Source organism: Lycorma delicatula, chromosome 5, assembly GCF_047948215.1.
Source record: "Lycorma delicatula isolate Av1 chromosome 5, ASM4794821v1, whole genome shotgun sequence".
NCBI classification, from domain to species: domain Eukaryota; kingdom Metazoa; phylum Arthropoda; class Insecta; order Hemiptera; family Fulgoridae; genus Lycorma; species Lycorma delicatula.
Genome location: NC_134459.1, coordinates 14,779,561 through 14,801,731, shown reverse-complemented (window position 1 = coordinate 14,801,731; position 22,171 = coordinate 14,779,561). Strand labels below are relative to the sequence as shown.

At 31.8% G+C, this 22,171-nt stretch overlaps 1 protein-coding gene across 1 annotated transcript in view; it reads left to right on the top strand.

The window, feature by feature from the left end:
• LOC142324710 (uncharacterized) overlaps positions 1–21,731 on the top strand; it is a 63,660-nt gene extending 41,929 nt beyond the window's left edge. The window contains exons 2-6 of the mRNA XM_075365628.1: positions 6,126–6,259; positions 9,765–10,236; positions 12,827–13,081; positions 16,869–17,064; positions 21,520–21,731. Of these exons, the coding sequence (XP_075221743.1) occupies positions 6,126–6,259; positions 9,765–10,236; positions 12,827–13,081; positions 16,869–17,064; positions 21,520–21,731 (1,269 nt within the window). The remainder of the gene's footprint in view (positions 1–6,125; positions 6,260–9,764; positions 10,237–12,826; positions 13,082–16,868; positions 17,065–21,519) is intronic.
• Positions 21,732–22,171: the final 440 nt, after the last annotated feature.

The following is a 22,171-nucleotide window of genomic DNA, read 5'->3' as shown; positions in this document are numbered from 1 at the left end:
TTGTTAATAAAAGTCGACATGTTTAAAATTTGATTTCTTTTTTGTTGTCATTATTTACATCAATATTATTATAATTAAATTCTCTACAATTTACGTTTAAAAAATGTATGATTTATCGCCAATTTAACAACGTTATTGTACGTCAAACGTAAACAAATGTGTTTTTTGACCCTATTTTTGACGTTTTACATGGGATATCTTAGAAAATAGGAGAGATACAGTTCTGAGACCTATTTTTTCGATTTTCCAGCTCAAACCCCATAAGAAACAATTAAATTTGCCCCTTAATTGACCTTCCCAGAATTTCAGAAAGCCTTAATTTACCCGGAGGAACTGAAACTCGGGCGAAATCTTTCACCCTGAATAACTCGCTAACGAAGCGTTTTCGGACCTATGTTTATATGAACTTTTTTCTTATTTTTTGCCTCTAGAATGAGTTGTCAAAGTATTCATGAAATTTGTCTTCATGAAATTTCTCCTGAGCTTGAGCCAGTTTGCTTTGGACCCTTCTTCAGGGGATTGACATGGTTTACAGATGTATAATGTAGTATCAGTACTTTTACTTTTCATATTATTCGTAAAGTTAAACTCCTAAAATAATTAACTTATTCAATCTGGTTAATAGCAGTAGCCATTATAAAGGCAACATTAGTTAAAAGAATGCACTCTGCCACTACAATAATGCCTCCTATTCCTTGAACTAATCAAAGTTTGAATCAAGGAGTATAATTTTTAAAACCCACCACAATCTTCTCTCATATCTCATTTAATTAATCGTTTTATTTTTTTCATTTTGGGTTTTTGTACTCGGGTTTTTGTTCTAGCACGATGATCAGCATTTCCTCCAAATCATTTTTAAATAGAACAATTACATATGTATAATTATAAATTATACATTAATTTATAGTTTTGAAAAATAAACACTTTATATTATTATATATAAGTTAATTCTAAATTGTATATTAATTTTTATTACAGTAATAGCATTAGTGATTTTTCAGAACATTATAAATCGGTCTGTTAAAAAGTAATTATAACCCTGTTAATATTCAGTATGAATTTTTGTATTATAAGAAGGCCAAAGCCTCCCGGTGTTACTTGCAATTCTTTTTACATGCCACAACTGCTTGGCTCTGCTATCAGATTCATCTTAAAACTGTATCGATCTTAATTACATTTTTATGCTTATACTGTAACAGCACATTATGAAAATCTTATTTAACCTTTCTAGCTTAACTGTTTTGCTCCCTTGTAAACAAAAAGGAAACCTTAAATTTAATTTGACTAATCTGTTTAACTTAAAATCTTACCTGTCTAATATACTTTTTGTGAAAAGATCATTGTACCTGAATTAGTGGGAAGATTTTTGACGGTTAGGTTAATTATTATAAATGACAATGTAAACCGTTATGTCCCTTTCTCGCAGGCAGAAAACTAATGCTAAAATTGTTCTGTTGTTTGGCCCGATTTTTTTTTCACCTTCCCTGATGACTCAATATTCAGTATCGGACGAGTCAAAGATAACCTTAATTAATTTTAAACTACAACTTCCTAACCTATTATTTAGTTAAAAGTTATTTATTGTTGGGGAAGGAAAGGAACTCTGCAATGGAGTAAAGAAAAAAGTTTACCCTTTTCATAAAAGTGCATATGTTATCACTGTTATTAATGTCATCAGTAGTTTCTCCATGAATATCGGTCTTAGGTTCATTAAAATAATGTTCCTTTATATCCTTTCTTATATTACAATTACAAGTGTCTATTTCTTTTAAAATCTGTCTGCTTACATTAATTATTTGTAAATAATAATGGAGCAATCATTACTATAAGAACTTTTTCTAGATTTTATTTAGGTTATAATCTCTAAATCTCTTTCAGTATTATATGTGAAATCCATTTTAAACATCTCTTAGCAATTTATCATCACCAAGCTGAAATAAAATATTTTACTTTATGGTTTTGCAAAGTTAATCTACATACTCATTTCAAGAAATGTTACGATAAATCATTACACATAAGAACTTCATATAGTAATGCCAGAACAGACCATTCAAATACACCACAAAAAGTTTGTACCACATTGAGGTATCGTTCCCTGTCATTGCGGTTCACTGTCGTGGAATTCCCATCTTACAAAAAAATAAGCTCCGATCACTCAACAGTTGTATACTGTTTGGTCTCAAGGGTACATTACATCATCTTGTCATGGGTTTCTTGATTGTTTTCTGTTTTTTAATTGTGGCATTTTGTTTGTTTACAAGGCCCCAAAGAAAGTGAAATTGCCTCTTGTCACTAAAGATGATTTCCTTTGAAAAATCATCGTTTGTATTTTTTCTCGATTAAAACCAATCAACAAACTGTTTCTGTTGAAATGATAAGGTGGATTCAATTATCCAGTTGACTGAATTTTGTAATCTTACATAAAAACATCTTTCACGAGAATTCACAGCAACTAACTTCTTGTAATTCTCAACTATTGTGAACGACAACAAATGGATCTTGTTGCATTCACATTACACTTTCACACGCAATGGCAATGCTCCACAAACCGATTAGAATGAGAGGGTAAAGTGTTTAATGTTTGCTATCAAGGTAGATCCTGTATAACACGCCCTTGAGGGTGTCAGTTGTTTCTACTCCCCAAGGAGGCCATGCCGACCCAGCTATGCTGTTCCTGACAGCACCCTCCCAGTGGCTGGGTCTTGGACTTTTAATAAGCGTGTGCCGCTAATCCGGGGTCCCCAGATTGGGTCTCGGTCTTTCTTTTTCCCACCTAAGGACCCCAGGAGTCCCCGTTCAATCACTGAAGGTAGTATGCTAGAGCATCCCACCCCTCCTGAATGGGGCTGTCCTCCCTGCCCTAACACTAACACCCTATCTTCCACTTCTTCCAGGGTCTTCTTTCGGTTGTACTGACTATTGACCAGTTCTGTTCACCATGAAGCATTGCCTCCACTATTATCTGCGGTAACCTCTCCCAACTGTGTCCGCATCATCATCCTGTCTTCCTCCCACCTTGGGCACTGGAAGACAGTGTGTTCTGCGGTATCCTGCTCTCCACAATACAAGCAGCTTTCAGATGACTGTCTCTTCCTGCCATATAGGTTAAAGCTACCATGCCCCGATAACAATTGGGTTAGCACAAATGTAAGTTCCCCGTGCTCACGTCTGAGATAAGGCCTGATATCTGGTATTAACCTCTTCGTCCAGTCCATTTCTCCTGCCAGTGCTCTGTCGTCCCCCTTCCTGGCCATACTCTTTGTCATTCCTTCTCTTTTCCGAAGAGAAGTTCTTCCGCCAAGAACTCCATAGGGGGAGCGAGGCAATCACCAGGACTGGCTGTAGAGACCGTACGGTAAGCCCTAGCAACACCGATTGCCAGTCGGCGCTGCAGCTCCGCAAGCCTCCGAACGGCCACTTCGTCCATAACGCCCTCCTCCACACTGACACGGCATACAAGGCAACGGACCGAGCCACGACTGCCAGCACCCTCCTTTTTGATGAGCTCGGCTCGCCAATTTTGGTCATGAGCCTTCAGACAGTCGACACTGTTCTACCTGCCTTGTCGACTGTCTCCCTGACATGATCTTGAAAGGCTCTCCGGCTTTCAAGCCAAACCCCCAGGTATTTGGCTCTACTGACCGGCTCGATAACGACCCCCCCTTACCTGTAGCCTGATAGGGAAGAGTCGCCTTCTCCCGACTCCCAGCAGCTTCGTTTTTTCTGCAGCGAGGCTAATGCCGTGGCCCGCCAACCATCTGTTGAACAATGGAATAGCTCGTTCACCTTTCCAGATGATCTTTTCTTTTGTTCAGGCGACTAATACCATGGAGACCTCATCAGCAGTACCGGTAATCGAAACTTCCTCAGGATACCGCAACCTGAGGACCCATCATATGCTAGGTTCCACATGATCGGTCCAATTATCGAACTCTGCAGGACACCGCGCTCCATACTAGTTGTAACCTCTTTACCTTCTGCATGACCAATTATCTTCCTGCTAATAAAACAGTGTAAAGGACTCGCACCAGATATGGGCTGATATCGCTCTGAATCAACTCATCCATGATGCACCCGAACGGCAGTGAGTTGACTGCATTCTTGACATCCAACATCACCACCGCAGGGATGCACCTCGTTCTCCAAGAACCCACTGCAGCCTGATCAACAATCTTCATCACCCTAGCTATGGCATCCTCCGTTGTCCACACTCTCCTGAATCCATATTGTCATTCACTAAGGCCTCCTTTCCGTTCTACTTCATCTCGGAGACGCTCCGCCAACAGCCTCTCGAAGAGTTTGCTTAGATAACTTAACAGGCAAAGAGGTCGGTATCCGACTGGGCCTCCCGCCTTTCCTTCACCTTTTCTCCAAGCTTTCTCAGTAGAAACACCCTGGCCTCCTTCCATTATGGTGGCAAACAACCATCCAGGAGTAAAGGCCGGCAGGAGTAAAGGAGTAAACTTTCGGTTAAAGGCCGCCAGCAGTTGGTCCGCAGCAAATTCCACCGTTGCAGCCACAACCTTGTTAGTAACCCGGTCGAGGCTCCTTTTAGCTTTCAGCCTCCCTTCCGCCTGTCGCAGCTCGCCAATACAGGGATATCCACTGCAGTTATCTCTCTATAGATGAGTCAGTCACCTCTAAGGATCAAAACACCAATTTGTTCCTAAGAACCTCCTCGTCAAGAATGGGTAACGTCCCCTACCAAATCTACCAATTACAATTTGGAAGGCGTCACCCCATTTGTTGTTCTCCAACATGTCCAGGAGCTCTCCTGTATTTCACTCCTGTAAGCGCTCCTTTTTTCGGCCAGTTCCTTTCTGCATGAGAGGATGTCCTCACGATATCACCTTCTCCTGGCCCGTTCCAGCTGTCTCCTGGCCGTAATACATCACCTTCTCGCATCCGCAACCCGAACAGTCCACCAATATACATCTTTCTTTGCGGACTTGTATGGTCCAGTGACTCTTCTGTTGCTTTTGATACCGCCTTCGTCAGGGTGCTGGGGGGAGATATTTTCCAGATGACAAGGGCGCTCTTTCACCAACTTCTTAAGCCTAGCTAGGCCCTCTTTCGGACATAATCTCCTGTTATCAGCCACCATGCTACAAGACAAACCGTCCCCAATTTCAGACCAAACAAAGAGATGGTCGCTCAATGACTTCTCTTCACCACTCATCTCCACGATCCCTCTCCCAATCTCGGCGAGACAAACGTGACATCCACAAACGAGCATCTGTTTACCATCACTAGGGTAGGTGCTGTCCATTATTGATCACCACCAAACCCAACTCGTCTGTGACATGAGTATGTTATGTTCAAGTTTTTTTTTTTTTAAGTAATTAATTTATATAAGCTTAAAATTTGTTAGGAATACATTGTGGAAGTTTTGTTACTTATGAAAAACATCCAGCATGACTGTATTTGAAACAGGATCTTCCAGTTAAGTGCAATCATTAAGTGATTGTTTTGTAAAACAAAAGTACACTAGCAGCTTTTAAAATCGTTGTATTTATCCATAACAGCATAATATTCATTAAATAATGCTCTTCATTTCAGCAGTGTATTGACCTGATTTAATTATTAGAAAGTAAAATGGACTATGAAAATCAACCGAGTAGCTGTGTTATACATGTGCCATTCATTCCATATCCACTAAAATGTGCAAGAGGTTATACCTTTCAGTTTCAGAAAACTTATATTAAAAAAAAGGATAATTTTTATTTTGTTTGTGAATTACAAAAGTTATAACAATTATAGGAAAATATGTTGTTAAGTTATTCATTTTGTTACTTTTATTTCTAATATAATATTATTACTAGTATTTTAATTTTATAATACAATATAGAAAACACAGAATATTTTAATTTTAGCTTGCGTTTAAAGGTCAACCTATGTTTATTCAATTAAGTATTTAGTCCTGAAATCTTAAATTTCACACTGGAATTTACATTTATCTTAAATTATAGTCTGTACTTTTTGCCTTGTATCAGTAGTACGCATTGTTCACAGATGGTTTATGTCTTTTGTACTACAGTATTATACTGTGTAAAGATAGATATGAAACATTAGTATAACTCTGAATTAGATTTCTTAATTATATTAATTTAATAAATTTATTTTAGTATATTAACCCGATTCTGATAGAGAACAATAAATATCAACTAACATTTAAATGGGTTACTACAGCTGCTTGTGTTGCAAATAAAAGGCCTAAATATGTTTCTCGAGACTGTATATTGAACACAAAAAATTACAGGTACCTACTCAAATTCTATTTGTTGTAACTATTTTATTTTGGTTAAAGTTAGTTAATAAATACAGATTATAGTGGAAATGGTGAAGATGCTTATAATAAACATAAAAATAATAAATGTATGAGTAGAGGTGGTGGAGGGGTGATTTGGGGGTTGAAAAATTTTCTAATACAGAAGTTGTAGATCATGCAAAATTCTACAATATTTTTTAGAGGTCACTTTTTAACACGACCTAAAAATTTCTGAGAAAAATGTGAAATTTTTTTTTGTTTTATTTTTCATTTCTGCAAAAATAATTTAATTTTGACGGAAGTTGGTGAAAGTATACCTTACTGTGTCTTAAATAACCACATCTCTTTTTGACATCAACTTTAGACGACATCAACTTTAAATAAGTTATTTCAATCAGTCTAATATAACCAACTGTAAGAAAAAATGATTGAAATATTAAAACAATGGATCAATTGTTCTTAAACTCTAATTAGTGGTCATTAATCAGCATTGACGTGATCATTGGTTTTTTTTAATAGTTAACTGTAGCTATGGAATGTTGAAATTAACAAAGCAGAAAGAACAAAGAGAAACCACACTTTTTATGTACAATTTTCCATAGTTCCTACGTATATTTTTCAAACAAATCATGACTTGAAGAACAATTATGTAGAAAAGAAGAAATTTTAATTCAGTTTAAAACTCAACCTTTTCTACATAGGGATAATAACTATGCCAGAATTTTCTTTCATGATGCAAATTGTGGAAGTTTTTTAAACTAATTTAATTTCTTTTTAAAATTTTTCTGTGTAAATATATAATTTATAATTTCTTGGTCTTTTATTAGTCCTTGTAATTTTTTTGCTCTTTGTGGGCTCTTATCTCTATCTTAATTTTATTTATCTCATCACTTTAAGTGAGTAAAAGATTAAGAAATTGTCACAAGAAATCTTGTATTTCAAGAAATAAAAAAATAATTATTGTTAAATACTTACTTGTACTGAAATTATTTATTGTTTTATTCCGTTTTTCACTTTAATATATTTTATTAATAGTTAATATTTATTTAATATTATATTATTTTATTAATAGTAGAAGGAAGATTAAAGAAAAACAAACCGACATACTTGGCATTTATAGACCTAGAAAAGGCATTCGATAACGTAAACTGGAATAAAATGTTCAGCATTTAAAAAAAAATTAGGGTTCACATACAGAGGTAGAAGAACAATTGCTAACATGTACAGGAACCAAACAGCAACAGTAATAATTGAAGAAAATGAGAAAGAAGCCGTAATAAGAAAGGTAGTCCGACTAGGATGTTACCTATCCCCATTACTTTTTAATCTTTACATGGAACTAGCAGTTAATAATGTTAAAGAACAATTTAGATTCGGAGTAACAGTACAAGGTGAAAAGATAAAGATGCTATGATTTGCTGATGATATAGTAATTCTAGCCGAGAGTAAAAAGGATTTAGAAGAAACAATGAACGGCATAGATGAAGTCCTACGCAAGAACTATTGCATGAAATTAAACAAGAACAAAATAAAAGTAATGAAATGTATTAGAAATAACAAAGATGGACCACTGAATGTGAAAATAGGAGGAGAAAAGATTACAGAGGTAGAAGAATTTTGTTATTTGGGAAGTAGAATTACTAAAGATGGACGAAGCAGGAGCGATATAAAATGCCGAATAGCACAAGCTAAACGAGCCTTCAGTAAGAAATATAATTTGTTTACATCAAAAATGAATTTAAATGTCAGGAAAAGATTTTTGAAAGTGTATGTTTGGAGTGTCGCTTTATATGGAAGTGAAACTTGGACAATCGGAGTATCTGAGAAGAAAAGATTAGAAGCTTTTGAAATTATGGGTTCCTAAATTCTGCATTTATTATAAATGCCATTAACCTATGATCTCTTGCTCAAAGCCAAGTTTGATCACCAACTGGCTCTTGGTATTCACTGTTTTTTATCATTAACCAGAAGGCTTGTATGATTCAGAGAATGCCAGGGACATGGTCATAGTGGTTGGCTTCCTAAGAAGAAGTGCTCACATTTATATTCACACGCATGCACGCACACATGCAGATATGCAAACAAATACACATGTAGATGTTTATTAAAAAGATCATAGCCTGTTATATGTAAGTTGTAATTATAATCAGAATTCATGGAGATATATACAGTACACTTTTTAAATGTTAGTAAAAAAAAAAATTTGCAAAATACCAATTTTTTGTGAAAGATAAAATATACTTTTTTGACTGCTATTTGTTTTTAAAATTATCTAATTTCAAAAATGAAGTTTGCCCCTTTTACAAATTCATAAAATATCTTTTTTGTCAAATTTGAATAATTTTTAATCAAAATGAGTGTTGGTTGTGAAATAGTCAAGATACCTTTAACTTCATTTTGAAAATAACCCTATTTTAGTTTGGCTTGACTAATTGAATAGGGTACTCCTAACCTCATTTTAATAAATGGTGGTTGCTGATTTATATTTAAAATTAAGCTGTGCCTACTACTGAACGTTATGGTATCCTAGCTAATAGTTTGACAAATTAGGATGTATAGTTTTTTTCTTACTATTTTTTTTAGGTAGTTTGAAACCAGTCGTTGGTTACATTTGCCATATTTTTATTTTTTTTTAATAGCATGACCATCAATAGGTATTGCTTTAGAGGATGAGCTAATGCTATGTCTGACTGTCTCGCGTCATGTAGGCTGGTATATTTTTCATACCTATATCTTCCTCAATTTTTGTAGGAATTAAAAATTCACATTATCAAAAAAATTATTTATATCTAAAAATGATGGACAGTTTTTTCTAAACCTACTGCAGCTATTTCATTTTCTACATAAGTTATTAAAACACTCTTTATAAATTTTTATTTTAAAAACCCACGTATTACTTATGTAAAACCATCTCTGACACTTATGTGTGTTTTCATTTATTTAGATGAAATGCTGACCTGCTCGATGCTATTCCAATGCTTTTGAAGAAAATGAAAGCAAGCTAAACAGGTTTATAATGAAAATTAATTTCAGCTGTTTTAAAATGATTCAAAACTATTACTGCTTCAACTGAGACATTAATTTTACTTAAATTTAGTTTTACTGTTTCCTATAAAATTTCAGGATATTTCATTTGTACCACAAGATTTTCTAATGTTTAATTTCTAATGTTTAAATCTGCCTCTTCTTTTATGATTAACTCCAAGACCATTGTAGAATAATTCCAGATACTATCTCTAAAAGAATTTTTGGCATTAAAGAATGTATGTTATTTTAGTTAAATAAATAATGTATATGTATATAATATTGTGTAGTATTATATATAATATATGTTGTGCAATATTTTAAACATAATGAATAATGTTGTATAATATGTTAGAAATTTAGAGGAGAGAGAGAGACAGAGAGAGAGAGACAGAGAGAGAAAGAGTGTGAGAGAGTGTGTGTGAGAGTGTGTGTGAGAGTGTGTGTGAGAGTGTAAGTACACACTCTTTAGTATCAGTACTTTTCTAGTTCTATTCTTATCACACTTTTTTGTTTCAAGTATTGAAGCTGATGTATTTACTGAAGTGACCACTCCAACTGTATACACAAATAATGCGACTTCAGTTGATACTGTTCCATTCAATGTGACAAGTAGTATTGATAGTAATCATTTTACTGATGATTGTGATAATCGTGATGGTGTCTGTGACAGCAGTAGACCGATTGATGCCACTGGCAATAATGGTGTCAATGGCACTTCATCTAAAGCTGTAACATCAACTAGTAATGATTCTTCCCCTTCTTCTATTATTGAAAGGACTACTAGTGCAGTAACTAACAAATTAAAAACTACAAATGCTCCGGATGTCATAAATGCTACTGGCACAATATTTACTAACATCACAACTAAAACCACCACCACTACTACTGAATTAGAAACTAAATATACTGCTCATGTTGAATATTGTGAATGTGATATTATGGTAAGTAAAAATGTAATTGATTAGTGTTACTATTTTTTTGATTTCAGATTTTAAATATTTTTGACAAACTAATTTTTTCATAAGTTGTTTATTTTTCTTTGTTGAGTCTTTCCTTTGCCATTTTTTACAAGACACAAAATAATAGTTATTTTTTTTTAAGAGCAGCTGTTAAAGAGTAGCACGTATGTGTAAAACAAAGTTGAATGAGTTAGAGGGCGGCTATGTCACAGAAACATTATTTTGAGATACTGAATGTTTTATTAAATTTGATAAAAAGCTTTGAAAAAATTGATTTACTTATGTAAATTCTTTGCTCCACTTCACTACCTTGTTATTAATTACTTCTTTTTATGAAGTAAAGGAAGTATTGTGATCACGAAAAGTTTCGGTTTTCAGATTTCAACAGAAATATCCATTTTGACTATTTCTGAATCCATTTTTATTAGAGTTTCAACACGACATCTGTATGACAAACATATGTATCTCGTATAACTCAAAAACAATTAGCTGTAGGATGTTGAAATTTTGGATTTAGGACTATTGTAACATCTAGTTTTGCACCTCCCCTTTTGATTGCAATGGCCTGGACCAAAAGTGTTCAGAAAAGTCCAAAATCCAAACAAATTTGGATTTTTTACTTTTTCTTAACTGCAGTAATAAGCTCTCATTGAGAGCTTTTCAATGATATAAAGTGGTACTTATTTTTATTGGTTCCAGAGTTATAGCCAAATTAAATTTTAATTAATGAAAAAATACTTGGATCTTATAAGGAGAAGGTGCATTGGTTCGAACCTAACTTCATCTTTTTTTTTTAACTTTTTGTTTAATTTATTTTTTCTAACTTTTTTTAAATTTTTTAATTTGAATATATTAATTTATTGATAATTATTAACCTGTGATTGTAAAAGAATTTTTGCAATAAATAATTCAATACAATAAAAAAAAGAAAAAATCAAAGTTATTAGGGAATTAAAATTTTATGTACTTTTAAAAATGTGTATATGTAATTTAATAGGCATTGTTGTTATATATGTGTATATATAGTAGATTTTGTGAGACATCTGATTATTTAATATTAATCAAAAATTATAATTTAGAATCATATTATTTTTGGATTTTTTAGTTTAATTTTATTTAATTATTCTGAAATTCTGTTTAATTTTATCTACATTAAAGTTAACCAGAGTGACTGAAAAATAGACCCTCACAAGAAGAACATATACAGTGAGGCACACATGCCCAATTTTTAATAAATTACAAAAAATTCTTATCTTTTAGTTCATTACTTATGTGATATTGTCAGACAATATTCTCATTAATACGTGGTTGATCATCATTTCATTTATTTGTTTTTTGTTGTCAATCATTTAATCACTCTTTGGTTTTGATATAATTCTTCTGTTCTTAATTTGTGTTCACGTTCTCTAGCTTTCAAATTTTCTCTCTCTTTATATTCATCATCCTCTCTTAATCTTTTTATTCTTTCTTTGGTTTTAGCATTTTCTTACACTTTATATTTATCACGTTCCCTTAATCTTTTTATTCTTTCTTAGGTTTTAACATTTTCTTTCTCTTTATATTTATCATCTTCTCTTAATTTTTTTATTCTTCCCTTGTTCTTAACATTTTCTTTCTCTTCATATTCATCTTCTTGTTTTTTTGAAATATATTTCTTTGTTATCTTTCTTTTTCATTTTTGATTATTCACCAAGTAATCCAATAATAAAAACTGAATATTTTACATCATAAGGTCAAAATTAACATTTCTAACCAGTATACAGGAGTTCACTAAATGGAGTAGTTTAATTATTATTAACTTTTATTTATATGACACACCAAAAATCTGAAACTCTTGTTAATGAGCAACTCACGAAGATACAAATAATACTGATCTAGTAATACTAGTAATAAAGGTACTTTTACTCTATCCTAATACATGTAAGAATATTGGATTAATAATTGTATAAATATTTGATGTTAATAAAAACTGATTAAAAAATGTTAATGGTCCCATTTCAAAATTTTCAAAGGTAAATTTATCAAAATTATCAAACTTATTTATTCTATAGAAGATGTTGTTGGACACATATACACCAAATTTTATTAAATATTTCAATCCATTCTTAAGATATACATTTTTATTGAAAAAAATAAAATGGCGGACATAGGGAAAATCCTATGACAGAGCTTTTTTCCACATTTAATTTTTTTATTTAATTTGACGTCCTGAATTAGTCCCTTATGTTTGACCAATACCTTCTGAGACACTCTCTCTGTGTGTGTGTGTGTGTGTGTTTGTGTGCACGCATATGCATGTATGTATGTATATACATACAGAAAGAGGATAATGGAATTCAATAGAATTCCATTATTCTTTAGAAACTGTTTTCTTCCTCCTTAGATTTTGCTGCCTTTATTCTACATCTAGACTAATTTTTTTATAGAATGCTTATTTCCTCTTGACTGTTCTGTCAGTTGCTACATTATTTTACAACTTTGACAATTTTATACTTAAATGTTCCACTGCGGTTTTTTTTTGTTCAGTAAAATTATCTTATAATTGACCAATTATTTTTGTATTGTTTTTCAGAAAGATGAGTGTGATATAAATTGTTGTTGTGAAGAGGATTGTTCTTCACAAGATAAGCAGATGTTCTCTTACTGTTCTTCAGCTTTGTTGGCAGATTCTTTGGCATTATCGATTGATTATAGGCATTGTTATAGATCCCATTTTTTATATGATAATAATACTAAGCTGTTAAAAGTTGTTAAACAGAATTCACACAATCTGTTTTGCATTGCAATTGATAATCTTGAACCTGGATTAGTTTATAAAACTCTTCCGGTGAGTTACTAATAATTTAAGTTACTGATCTGTCTGAATGAATATATTTTTGAAGTTATAATTAGTTTCTTGTTGTGATAGGATAACTTTATGCATGTGTTGACTAATGTATTATAAATTAAATTCTTAATTTGGAAATTAAGAAGCAGTGGTGGCGGTAGTATGTCTGATCTAACTATGGAATGATGTAGGTATAGAAATGGAGCAAATGCTTACAGGTAAGATAGAAAATAATTATTGTAAATTAACTCATTATAAAACAGTTGTAACTGACTAGCCTGATATTTTTTTAAAGTATATTTAGCATTCCAGAATTTGAGAATAATTGCCTAAAGAATGTCTTTGCTGTAAACCAATATATATTACATAAATATACTTGTATTACAAGGGTAATACTGAAAGTATTTGTTTTGGAATATGAAAGTTTAATGACTTTTTATTTTATTTGTACATATTTTTGGACATGTCCTACACTTCAGTCTAAACCTAGTTAGAAAATACTCATTATAACTATCCACAGCCAGTTTATTAAAAAATGTAGTTACTGTTTCTTTCATCTCTTCATTACTCATGACATTTACTCATCCTAAGGAGGTATTCAATTTAGTTGAAATTGGAATAAGAAGAGGTCAAATCCAGACTATGGGGTGGTTAACTGAAAATTTCCCATTTAAAACATTCATTAAGTCATGTTTGTTTGTTTTGTTGATTGGTAAGCATATGTGGAATCCATCTTGCACAAAATTTACTTACTTAAGATAAACATTTCGGGTGAAAATTTCATGGATTATTTTGTGAGAAATATGTCAAAATTTTTCATGGATATCATCTAGTGTGTGATGCCAATTTGCCTGAAAATTCAATAACATACAGAGTAAATCATCCATGACAACTGGATGCCCAGTTTATTTATTACCATGGACATTTCAACTTTCTCAGTGAGTTTTTGACCCCCATTATCACAACGCTGATTCATTCATAACATTGCATAAATCTCCTTAACGATTGATAAATTTCATACGGTTGTTTTTTTTTAAGAAATTGAATAATAAATTTCTTTCCACAACTGTGGAATTTTTAATTTTTGTTTTTAATTTAAAAGTGCTATAGAAACCACAAAAATGCTTCTAAATTTATGAAACTTGCATGGAGTGTGCAAAAAAAATTTCTGAGGTTAGTTTATCTGGAATTGGTTAGGATCATAAACCTGGACATCTCGATTCCCCCCTGAGGGGAGAAGATCCCGCCTTGTAGCATGTCTGGTCGCTATACCACCCCCTCTGTTCCTAGCTTAATTGGATGTCATCTTCTTGCCCTCAAACTGATCATAACCCACAGTGCTCAGTCCGGCCTCGTGAGATGGCGCTGATGCAGATGCCCCGAGGGACATCTACATCAGTAATTCCTCCCTAGTAAATTTTGTCTTCAAAGAAGACATCAGACACCTAATACTACCACATAGCCCTCAGGAACTAAGCTAAAAGCCTGCACACGGAAGATTGATGACCCCGCACCTGTCACCACTTTAAACTATAAGTACCCAGTACATACAATGCAAAAAGTAACCACGACAGCATATCAAAACCACCAGCAAATTCAGTCTAAATCACTGCAACGACATATTGTTAATTAAGTGATTGGAGTGCAGCCAGCATAAACTAAGTCCCAGAGGACCTCAGGTCTGGTCCGTTCGGGAGCTGAGTATAACCTCTAGTCTCCCACTTCAGCTCCATCTTTGAGGACTGCTCGGATTAGCACTAAGTTGATTGCAAACAACATTTAAACTTATTACCCCCTTAATAACATAAACCTGGACAGTAGTTATGCAGAAAAAGGTGTACTGTACTGCTTTTCATTCAAAAATCCTAATGTTTTGGAATTAAATAGGATTAACAAGCTCAACAGCTAATTCAGTGCCTCCTTTTATCAAAACAAATCATTTAATTTAAATGAGATATAAATACAACAAATTATTTCTAAATGTTTATGTAATGCGGGAACTTCGTAACCATTTTTAAAAAGCTTGTTTAAAGAAGATTTTCTTAACTATTTGGTTAAATAGAACTTCTGGTTCTAAACCAAAAAATCATTTTTGGATTTAAAAATCTAAAAATATTATTCTGTTTCATTTCTTTTGAATTTAATTAAAAGTTTTGTTTGTAAAACAGCAATAAAAGCTGTTTGTTTTGCAAACAATCTCATCTGAGAAATAGTTTGTTGTTCTGGGAAAATTCACTGTCCTAAAGCCCTAAAAACAGTTTTATAATTCAAAGGCAAATTATACTGGACAAGAGTTTTCTCCACACTACCAAATGCTTTTTGGAGAGAAACTAAAACTATCCTACTGGACTCCTCCACCCTTATATGTTTAACGTAGTGGTGTGTATCTATGGAAATTAGGAGAGATATCAGAGATATGATACTGCCTTCTCATAGTTACAGACATAATAAATGAGGAACAAGTGTTAAATCCTAAACACACCTTCTTGAGAAAGGCCTTAAGTACATCGGCTCTATGCTACATATTCAATTTGTTATTTGTAGTGAGAAAATGTTAGATGTCATTCAAATATTAAAGTTAAATTAAAATCTGTTATATATTATAATAACTACTTTACTATAAAAAAATTATTATTCTGTGAAAGAATGTTATAGTGAGTAATTCGTTCTTTTCTTTTGCTTTTGCTTTTGCAGTTTTATATATATGTGGATTTTACGCTAACTTGTAAATAAATCTATATTTGTAATAGAAATATGATTTAGTGAATATTTATGTAATTTTGATTTGATAATCTTCCAATATAGAATATCTGTAATAAATAGCAATAAAATTTTGTAATATAAGGTAAGGAATTTTAGGAATAAAAATATTTTCCTTTAGTTACTGTTATTAAAATTTTAATTGTTTGTGGGTGACAAAGCATGAATTATGGCTAAACTCTCTCATTAGCTTATAATCAAATGTACTGTTATGATTTATTTAAGATTGTAAATTAAGTAATTTATTAAATTAATTATTAGTGTTAAATTATTATTAATTATTAAATTAGTGAAATTCAGGTCCAAGGTAATTCAGTGACCCAGGTAGGAGAGAAACTAATAAAAGAATTAATTAACAAATAACAAAAATAAAGAAAAAAAATTAATTAAAAATTTTGGTATAATTTTGTTGCCAAAAGTTTTATTCATTATCATAATAGAAATGTGATGTGCTTTTGAAAAGCAAATGATTTTTCTTTTGTTATAATGTGCTTTTGGATTGGTTTGACTGGTTTTAGTTTTGTAACTAATGATTTATGTGTACAATGTGGTGAAAAATAAAAAAAATTATAAACAATGATTGGAAATTATGTTAAAAATTTTTATGTTAATTTGTTAATAAAATGATTGATGACTTCTGCATCAGAGTGGTAGTGTCTGTTTTCATCTGCAAGGCTCTAGGTTCTAATTATGATCAGGCTTGGCTTTTTAATTTTTCAAGCGTTAAAAGATGCAGTTTTTTTAATAGTTATAAAAAAGGAATACCTAAACTTAGCTTCAGCCTATATTAAGAGTATAAATTAAGAAAAAAAATTGTAGTTCATTCAAGTTACAAAAAAAAAATTTAATTTTTTTTTACAAAAAAAAATTATTTACAAGTTGAAATGTATTAAGAATTCACAGTGTAAAAGTCTAATGGTCTTAATATTGTTTTTTTTCTGTAATGAGAACACTTAGGGCAGTATAAATTTAAGAGAATTCCCAAGCTGATAGGTAAATATTGAATTTATGTTTTCTATCATTTCAGTTGGTGAAGTCGGTCAAAGATTTTAATAAAATTTTGAAAAGGTTTAGAAAGGGAGTGTTCAGTTGGCCGGAATCACAACACATTGCTGAGAATGCAAAAATATCTACTTCACAAATAGCATTTAATTTAACTGAGTATAAAGCTGATGATTATATATGGATGTTTATGGAGAACACAACTTTCATTAAACCACTGTGTATGTATAGTAAAATATTTTATTCATTGTAATGTTAAATTAATTTGTGATCAACAAATTTCAAGAATATGCCTATAAAAATACATTGCTTATTTTCATCTACCATTTACAGTGGCCCCTTAATGTAGTGATAACTGCTCCTTGCTTGTCTCCCCCTGATGAAATTTTTACAGGATCGAGTTTTTACAGTGCCAAAATGTCATACCCTTCAGTTTGAGCTTCATCAGCGAGAAGAAAGAAGTCACAGGACATTAAATTTGACAGTTTCAGGGGCATGGAAATGACAGTCACATTGTTCCAGTGAAAATGTGTTTTGTAAGCTGTGTCCTGTTACTTAATTGTACTCCCACAGTTTAGGTTGTTCATAACAAATTAAATAGAACTCTGTTTGGTAGCCTAATCCTGGAAGATTATGGGCTCTTCATTATGAAGAGTGGTCTCTAATCTCTGGATTGTAACTGTTGATCCAACACTGGTTGCTACTTTTGAATTTCAGTGTGAACTTTGGATTATCCTGTGCTTGTTTTCTATTTCACTTTCTGACAGGTTTTGACATTGTGCTGTTTAAAGCAAACATGAAGATTGCATGTGCTGTTCAAAATGATACATTGGCTGGCTGGATCATTCTAAAGGTCTCTGTTATGGATTTCCAGAGTTTGGTGCAGAATTCAAAACTCTCTGCTGATCTTATAATCTATAATGAAATTTTTGTTGTATCTCTACTTATAATCAGAAAAATAAGCATTACTACAGATCCCAACATATACATGGAACTCTGCATGAAGCTCATTGCTCACCTCGGCTGTATACTAAGCCGTGCTGAGTATATTTTTTTTAAAGGACTAATTTCAGAATTATTACATAATCATTATATTTAATCAATAGGACTAAGTATGTTCATGTTCAGGGAACATTTTAAACTTTCTGTAGTCACATCCTTTAGTTGTTTTCCACATGCTCAACTTCAGGTGTAGGTTCTTTCTTCATGTTGATAATACTCAACCAAAAATGAGAAATTATTTGTTTATATGGAACAAAAATAAAATTTTTCTACTTGGAAAATAAACTATCAGTCCTTTTGTACTTTCACCATAACCCAAAAAGATTCCCTTTGTACTTTTAAGATCAAGCTTCTTTCTTTTCTCTTTTGGTATATGCATCCAGACTTCTGCACCAAACAGTGGTTTTATTATTTTTTTTTATCAAAACTGCTTATTATTTCAGAATTCATAAGGTGTTTTACCTTTTACTGTTCTTTTTCCAATTCTGTTAACCAGATACACAGCTGTATTTAAACAATTTACATTTTGTTTATTTGCCTCTGATAATTTCTTTTGACGAAACCAACAGTCTTTAAATATATGGCCCTTCTTATGACAGAATGACACACAATATTTTTATTTTTGATAGAACTTGAATAATTCTTGCACTGATTCTTTTTATGTCCAACCTTTCCACAAGAAAAATATTTGAGACTAAATTTATTTACATATTTAGAAGTTAACACCACAGCATCTTCACTAAATTTCAAACACTGTTCTTCAATCAATAATCTGCAGTTAAATTGCTTAGAGTTTGTTGATTTTCATCCACCAATTCCCAAGTAAACACAAATGTTTATACTAATGTAGCAACATAATTATTTTTGTAATAATCATGTTTTCAGATATTTCTTCCTTTTACCGCTTAATAGCAGCAGTTAAATTTTGAATTTTTAGTTGAAAGTCCATAAAACTGTTTTCAAACTTCAAATTAAAAATTTGTTGCTATAATAAATGAATACTTGCATACTCACTCTTATTGATGCTCATATATTGTTTTCAGTTTGGTTCGCATTTCATTTGCAGTCTTGCACATTAAAACATGTGACAAAGGCCCAAATTCCATGTATGTTACTAACACGTCCTGTGAGCTTGCATCATAAATTTCATACTCTTTTAATTTCGCAGATTTTGAAGCATCTGGTTTCTGTACGTCTATTGGCAATGTCGAAGAGATTTTTATCTATCACTACTACTTTCATCTGGAATTTCCAAACGTTCCAGTTATTTTCATTTAACTTCATAAACTGTTGTGATTCCATATTTATACATGTGGTTGCAACTCGACAAAATTTTCATGACCACCATACCTCCGTTCAGTTATTTTTCTGGGTTCATAACCTTTGCAGAGTACTTTAAATAAATTCACACATTGAAGACAGCAGTTTACTTCTTAAATGTAATTTTAACCACTGAAACAAGAACTTATAGCTCTTAACAAGAATTATTATTTACTGCATATATTTTTTTCATTAATTTTTTTTTAATTGTTACTATCAATATTCGCTCACTGTCAATCGACAAAAAACATCTCAATTGTATTACATTTTTATCAGTGAAATGTAATATTGTTGAAGATTAAGATTTAGCAAATAAAATTTTAATTAATGAAAACAGTTGTTATAAACATAGGAATTACTGAAAATTTCTTTTAACTGAATACATATTATAAATTATGATTATTTTTTTGGTAGACTGTCTGTTAAATGAAGAACAATGAACTCTTTAAAATATCAACAGAGTAATCAAAATATCAACTGTAGTTTATATAGAACATGATAATTCTGTTGATTATGCTTTTGTGGTTGGCAATCGAACATATGTGTTTGTCCTTCCCAGCATTGCCAGTGTTTTCGTCGCGGAGCTGTATGCTGTTAAAAAGGCCTTAAATATACTTAACCTAACATTCCAGCAGGTACTTATCTGTTCAGATTCCATGATTGTCTTGCAGGTGATTAATGAAATGTGTAACCCAGGCACCCTGTTGTCTGTGATATACAGTCTGTTATTTCTGATATGAACAGTATAACAAATGTGAGCTTTCAGGCAATTTTGCCATTGCCATTAATTGTACGGCAAAAAAGCTTGCTTGCAGTCTCCTTTCACTAATACCATCTTGTCTGTCTTCTGAAGAGGGTGGTTCTTGATGAGTGGCAGAGTGAATGGAATGTTACCATCAAAAATAAATTTTGTCCAGTTAAGGACATTGTGTCACCACGGAGCTCCTCATGCAGGAATAACCATTGAAAGGAGGTTATCATCCTTGTGAACTGTGTCTGTTATGTAGCATTGTGTCAGAAGTTTAAACTAGGGGTAAACATCCAAAATACCTAAGGCCATTGTTGCCTTAGGTATTTTGGATGTTATCAAATGTCTTACGATTTCTTAAGGCCTTGCATCTTGATTCAAACATTTAATGATAATTTTGTTCTTTTTAAGTTACATTTTTAATGTTATATTTCATTGTAGTTTTACATCACTTTTAGGATATGTCTTAGGTGTTTACCATCTATGCTGTGTTTTTATATTACTATTTTTTTAGTTTTTAAGTTAACTTTTAATACTTATTTGTTTATTATATAAATATCATATTTGGGTGCTTAAGATAATAGTTTATTGTGTGCCAGGAAAAAAGAAGGAAAAAAAGAAAAATAACTTTTCCCCCAGTCTCCATAGGAATTTGAGCAGGACGTAGTTACAATCTACAAAGCGCCATAAAGTATTTCTTTGGGTGGAGTTATTTATCTTGTTTCATTGCCTGTCTTCAGGTAAATCATCTCTTTCTCAGCGATATGTTTTTCCGTAACCCTTGATATAATATTATATTACATTAATTAGTCTGTTAATTCTTGTTTAACGCACTTTCCTTCTTGGTAGTGTTCTGTGAGTTTTAGTCAGTAATATTGTATGGAACGTATACTAAGTATACTACTGACGTATTGCTATTATGAAGGCTAGTCACCTGGGCCAGTTCAAGGTGACTGACCTTTTGACAAGCTATTCTGTACTCTGAATGAGTGTCATCACTTTAGTAGCCTTTTTTGTTGTTTCTTTGCTTCCTTAAAATTAACAAGAAAATTGAAAATCCCACAGCATGGAAAAATGAGATCTTATTAGAATATTGTTGGTTTGTTTTTTTATTATGTGAAATTAAGTTTCAAAGCAATTTCTGATGATATTATGAATGAACAACGCAGTGCAATGATGGTGTCTGAAATTTAATCTGAGAAGGAAGAACATTGTGATCCGTGATGATGAAAAAATGAAAGCCATTAAATATTTCTGCACGTTTCTTACTAAATAATCAATGAAATTGTTACTGTTCATAGTCCACTGTGAACAGACATAGTCTTTCTCCATGACACAAAAAAATTATTGTTTGGATATTTTAGATTGGAAAATTTGACTGGCCACCCCATTGCTCAGATTTAATCCGCTAGTGATTTCTACCTTTGAAGATGAAGTGGAAAGTTAAGTTTAAATTGGTTTCTGCAAAGTATGCTTTGCGAGTGATGAAGAGCTGCAGGAAGAATTAGTTTTCTACATTTACAAAGTGTATATTAATGAAAATATTTTATTTTTTATTTTTATTGAATGCTTATTTAGAAATGAATATATTTTATTTTAATTTCAGTTTTACCTGCATCATCATCTTCTATTTTATTTGTTTGTAATGAAGAACGTCCTGTATTATATTTAAAAAACTCTGCTCACAGTTGTTTAAGAAGAATACCTAAGAGTAAAACTGAATGTGAGAAAACATTAAAATATCTTGATATGTATAATTTTTATAAGGATTACAAGGTATTATCCTGCTCCACAGTCATTAAATTCATCATTTCCTGATGTAAGAATCTTATTCTGATTACTTATCTTGATTTTTTAAATATTTTATTTTGTTATTTTAATGTAATAAAGTTTACAAAATTAAAATGGTTAGTTTAATTGACCATAGTTATAGTAGCATTAGAATCAAAAGGAAATTTTACTTCCTGTTGATAATATATATATATTTATATTAATCCGATCAACTCAAAAACAGAATAGTAATTATTACATAAGTTATTATTCTGTACTTGGGTTCATTAGATTAATATAATTTGTATAGTCCAGAGGAATATCATTCTCGAAAGGATTGATTTAAAAAAAATAATATATATATATATATATATATTATAAACCAAATTCATCCACCCAAGTACAGAAATATACATTAAATAAGATAACACTTACTTATTTCATATTTTTCAAAAATTTTTTTGTGGAAACCCACATCTTCAGTTGTA